Source organism: Octopus bimaculoides, chromosome 18 (genome assembly GCF_001194135.2).
Source record: "Octopus bimaculoides isolate UCB-OBI-ISO-001 chromosome 18, ASM119413v2, whole genome shotgun sequence".
NCBI lineage: Eukaryota > Metazoa > Mollusca > Cephalopoda > Octopoda > Octopodidae > Octopus > Octopus bimaculoides.
Window position 1 is genome coordinate 3,263,052 of NC_068998.1, and position 5,415 is coordinate 3,268,466.

Here is a 5,415-nt window from a genome sequence, read left to right on the forward strand (position 1 = left end):
GTTGTGAAACAATAAATAAAATATACAAAGTAAAAGAAAACAACAAGAAAAGAAGAAAAAAAACAAACAGGAATATTCATGGTTTGTTATGGAATGATTTCTAGAATATATCTTACGTTCAAGTTTTTTCCCTCGCGGTACAGAACATCATGGTTGATTTCTGAAGGGCCACTCACTTTGGAGGGATCATACTCAAAAGAGGACTCCTGTAAAATAATAACAATAATAATAATAATAATAATAATAATAATAATAATAATAACAGGTTAGCTTGGGAGGTTAAGCAGTTGTGGTCAATGAAAAAGGTAGCAGTAGTACCAATAAATGTTGGAACCCTGGGAACAGTGAGCGAAAATCTCGAGAAGTATGTGGAAGAAATAGGGGCTGCAATAAGGGTGGGGCACTTGCAGAACACAGCACTGCTTGGAACCGCTTGAATACTCCAGAAGGTGCTTGAAAAATAAGGGGTGTTACCTTAGTTCACTGGTAGGGAATAGCTGACACCGTAGCACATCTCCAACATTCGAAGCTGTGCAAAGGCAATAATAATAATAATAATAATAATATGAATAATCCTTTCAAATTTAGTGCCCATGACCAGTAATTTTGAGGGAAGGGGCAGGTCAGTTTCACACTGACTCCTGTACTTGACTGGTACTGTATTCTATCAAGCCCCAAAAGAAAAAAAGGCAAAGCTAACCTCAGTATTTAACTATTGTGTTTGGAATTCAAATCTGAACCTCCAGGGGCTCAATAAAAAAAGTATCAGTTATTTACTGAGGTCCATTCAATTGACATATAACCAGTGTTGGATAATTTTATTATCCTCGTTATCGTTATCCTGTTTAAATTAAATGATTGCCATTATCTCTGTTGGATAATCCTCGTTATCTGCCAGTGAACTAAAGGATTAAATGTTATTAAGGCCAACAGAGAGTGAGTGAAGGTCTAATTAATTATCGTTAGAAGTAACGAGTGAGATGAAGGTCTAGGCTAAGATCAATATTACCAATCATTATCACTCTGGATGTCTATTGATACAATAACTCTGAATTTCATTTCTTTTCATCTATTTTTAGATCCCCCTGCCCCTCCCCTTCCTCCTACCCCCATACCCAACTCATCCCCAGACAATCGTGTCTCACCCTTCGCTGTGTTCTAGACTTTGCCATCATCATCATCATCACCATCCCAATTGTCTTCACCAACATCATCTTACAGATGTTGTTTAACTTCTGTATTCCATGCTGGCATGGGTTAGATCAGTGGTTCCCAAACTTTTTTAGGCTGCCGTTCCCTTGACACCTAGGCTTCCTTCCATGCACCCCCACCCCAATTAACCATCACAAACATAGACCCATTTCTGAAGCAAATTCAAAGCAACTGTATTTCACAAATAAAACTTAGCCTAATGAACCCATTATTTTGTTGGTTTTTACAAGAATCGCTCCTTTTGGCAACCCTATTATCACCCAACTTTTCTTCAATGCCCCCTTGGAATTTTCTACCGCCCCAGGGGGGGGGGCAATACTGCCCACTTTGGGAACCACTGCGATAGATGATTCAAGAGAAGCTGGCAAGCCAGAGGACTACAGTAAGAGATGGGGGGGGGGGATAATGAAATTCTTTATTTCCAAATGCCAACCATCCTGAGAGTGTAGTGGGAGCTTTTTATGTACCACCGGAACGGGAGCCAGTCAGGCGGCCCTGGCATCGATCACATTTTGTTATTATTAAGCTGATATTAGGAACGTAAATTATCATGAGATTTTGATGGGAGTTTTTAATCAAGATCCCTGTAAAACAGGATCTTTGTACCATAGAATGAGGGACAATTCCAAGTGGTTTGTTATCAAAAGGTTAAGATGTTGATGGTGGGGAAGGGGAGTTGATTTGAGAGATATTTGGCTGCTCTTTCTAGCAAATTGAGCAACCATACAGGGTTGAGCTCAGACAAGTCAATACCAAATGAATTAACAGCATAATTTTGAAATCAATACAAACACAAGGAAAGCATTTTCACTGGTTATTAAGAGAGGGTGCTTTTTTATCTTTTTTAGGTGTTTCTTAATCGAATATAATATGGAATGAAATGAGGTGAGATAATCCCATTTAATTCCACTGTCTGTCGAATTAATCTGGTTGTAAAGGGATAGAGTGAATGAGGCATGTATGAAATTGATTCGGGGATTTAAACATTATTACTGCTAGCGTTAAATACACACACACATGAATATGAATATATATATATAGGCGTAGGAGTGGCTGTGTGGTAAGTAGCTTGCTTACCAACCACATGGTCCTGGGTTCAGTCCCACTGCGTGGCATCTTGGGCAAGTGTCTTCTACTATAGCCTCGGGCCGACCAATGCCTTGTGAGTGGATTTGGTAGACGGAAACTGAAAGAAGCCTGTCGTATATATGTATATATATATATATGTATGTGTGTATGTGTTTGTATGTCTGTGTTTGTCCCCCCAACATCACTTGACAACCGATGCTGGTGTGTTTATGTCCCTGTAACTTAGCGGTTCGGCAAAAGAGACCGAAAGAATAAATCCTGGGGTCGATTTGCTCGACTAAAGGCGGTGCTCCAGCATGGCCACAGTCAAAAGACTGAAACAAGTAAAAGAGTAAAAGAGTATATATATATATATATATATATATACATACACATATATACATGTATCTAAGACAACGAGCTGGCAGAACTGTGAGCACACTGGGCATCAATGAAATCAACTAGTCCCCTCCCCTCAAATTCCAGGCCTTGTACCTTGAGTAGAAAGGATTATTATTATTATTATTATTATTATTATTATTGAGAGAGCAGTGCATGCCATCAAAGTGACACTGGGGCACAAATATACGAAGCCCATTATACCCATCATGACTACCCGTCTGATACAGGTACACCAGGCACATGCATCACAACCATATGTGCACGACACGGTGATCTCATATCAAGATAAACAGCGTATGACCTTGCAGGTGGGGCCCTGTCAAAATTTTCTTGAGGTCGAGTAGCCCATCCCGCTCAAAAGGTCCCTGAATAAGGTTTGTTTAAGGATGTTGAACAAAACACCCATGTTTCCAAAGGTGAATTATTCAAACCCCAAAGAATTCCTCTCAACACATGGCTATGATGCTCCCCAACTACTTCTGCTCGTGATCAGAGATGCACATATCGTCAGCCACCAGGGGACATGCTCAACTGGTTACACTTTACATAAAAATAATAATTTTGGCACAAGGCCAGTAATTTCGGGAAAGGGTTAAATCGATTGCATTGGTCCCTGTGCTCAACTAGTATTTAATTCATCAGCCTGAAAGGATGAAAGGTAAAGTCGACCTGAACAGAATTTGAACTCAGAACGTAAAGACAGACGAAATGCCACCTGGCATTTTGCCTGGTGTACTGACGATTCTGCCAGCTTTTCACTTTAACAACAAGGAATTAATTGTGTACTGAGATCAAGGGTAATCCAAAACAAAAAATAATGTAATTCTGTTACAAGCCCCCAGTGAGGATCGAACTCACGACCCCTGGTTTACAAGACCAGTGCTCTCACCACTGAGCTATGGAGGCATGTAGTTCACATCGTTTTGAAATGTCAAGTATTAACAAACAAGCGCGTCAGGTCTCCTCCCTGTAATCACAGCCGGAAAGAATATACAAGACAGTCACAGAAACACTGAAGAACTGACGAGGTGGTCGCATCTGGAGTGCCTTTGATGATAGGGTCTGTTCGACCAACATACAAACCTTTGCACGATGTCTAACTAAACCCTTCCACAGACATCCTGGTGCGTGGGAGCCAAATAAAGCGAGAAGGGGGACACAAGACACTAGAATATTTGTGATAAAGCATCCGAGATGTTAAAGGAATTATTAATAGGAGAAGGTACGCTTGGAGCGGCGACATGAGATATAACTACAGGATCATGCCCCCTCTACTGATTCTGTTTCTTCAGAACTTTCAGAAAATGCTTATTTTTTTGTAACGAGAACTTACAGAGATATGTTTGAATCTTTCGCGACTACATTGACGAATATTTTTGTTTTTTTCGATGCCTATTAGAACATTCTCCGTACATTCCACTGCAGACATGGTTTCTTAATAACTAATTTAAAAAAAAAAAAAAACATATTTGCAAATTATTATTTTGCAGAAATGTTTGCGAGAATCTAGACCGTGTAAGGTTGATATTTCGAATATACAAATCTGAGGGGAAAAAAAAGTTAAAGGAAATTCGTGGTTACCAAGTCGATGTGGGGGGAGAGGAGCAAGAGAAAGGCAGAACAGAATCGAAACACCTCGAAAAATATTTTTCATTTTTCTAGATCTTATCAGTATGACTATAATCTTGATTTTCGAAAATATAACTATGCAAAATGCCATTTCAAGAAATACATTTTAAAGATAGTTATGAAGAAACGGCATAACGATGCCAAAGAACCAATGTCAAGAGGCACGGAAATGATTAAAAATGTTTTAAAAACTGTTTTTTTAATGTTATCAACATAATTGTAATCTACACCCCCAAGAACGTATCTCTGTAAAATTCCAATAGAAAAGATGCATTTTTGAGACAGTTCTGAGGCACCAAAGTCGTGGGGGCACCGAACTGTGGTTATGTCGGAAATTCTTAATTTCTTCGAATAAAACGTTAAAATGGCACCGTTTTGTGACGATGCTTCATCAAAGTAGGTTTTTATCGATCAGGGAACGATTGATCATTCGATAGAACTTACCTGTATATTCCACCAGTGTGTTCCGACGTAATTAGCATAATGACCAAGCTGAAGGGTGATCACTTCCCTCGTTGTTGTCGCCATGCTTTAATTAAACAAATTAATTAAACAACAACATCAAGGGAGATAACTGAGGAAATAGTAACCTGCTAAATTTTATTCCGCAACTGCTGCCTCGATTGTTTTGTTTAACCCCAGGTCAAACCTGATCGAGCGACGGAACATATAATCAAAAGCCTTCTAACCGTAACCATCCAGTCTTTGTAGTTGTATATTTAAAACTGCTTTATCCATTCAATGTGTACTTTTCGTTATTTACGACGGTAGGGCACGAGATGAAGAATTTTGGCTGCTATTTCTAGCATATTCGCAAGAAGGTTCTGCCGTTGGTTCGGAAACCGGTATACCTACACATAAGTGCATCAACACCAACTGCCATCGACTTTGTTTCCTCATAACTTTTAGAAAAACGGGTCTTTTTAGATAATTTTTTTGCAAATCCCTTTCGGAGTATATAGATTACGATTATATCCAAATTTCGGTCAAACTAAAGGGTTTGACCCGAGCAAAAGTAAAAAAAATTTTTTAATAGTGTAATAGGTGTAAAACAACTTGCTTTAAACGAATATGAAAAAAATGCGCGCTCGCGAACGGGGTGGG

General features: G+C 39.1%; 1 protein-coding gene and 1 non-coding gene across 2 annotated transcripts in view; both read right to left on the reverse strand.

The window, feature by feature from the left end:
• LOC106872830 (protein misato homolog 1) overlaps window positions 1-4,897 on the reverse strand; it is a 15,701-nt gene extending 10,804 nt beyond the window's left edge. Inside the window, exons 1-2 of the mRNA XM_014919960.2 lie at window positions 4,756-4,897; window positions 117-206 (exon numbers count right to left, since the gene is read on the reverse strand). Coding sequence (XP_014775446.1) covers window positions 117-206; window positions 4,756-4,839 — 174 coding nt within the window. The 5' untranslated portion in view covers window positions 4,840-4,897. The remainder of the gene's footprint in view (window positions 1-116; window positions 207-4,755) is intronic.
• Trnat-ugu (transfer RNA threonine (anticodon UGU)) lies at window positions 3,516-3,588 on the reverse strand. The gene has a single exon. It is a non-coding gene; the product is annotated as a tRNA-Thr (tRNA).
• Window positions 4,898-5,415: the final 518 nt, after the last annotated feature.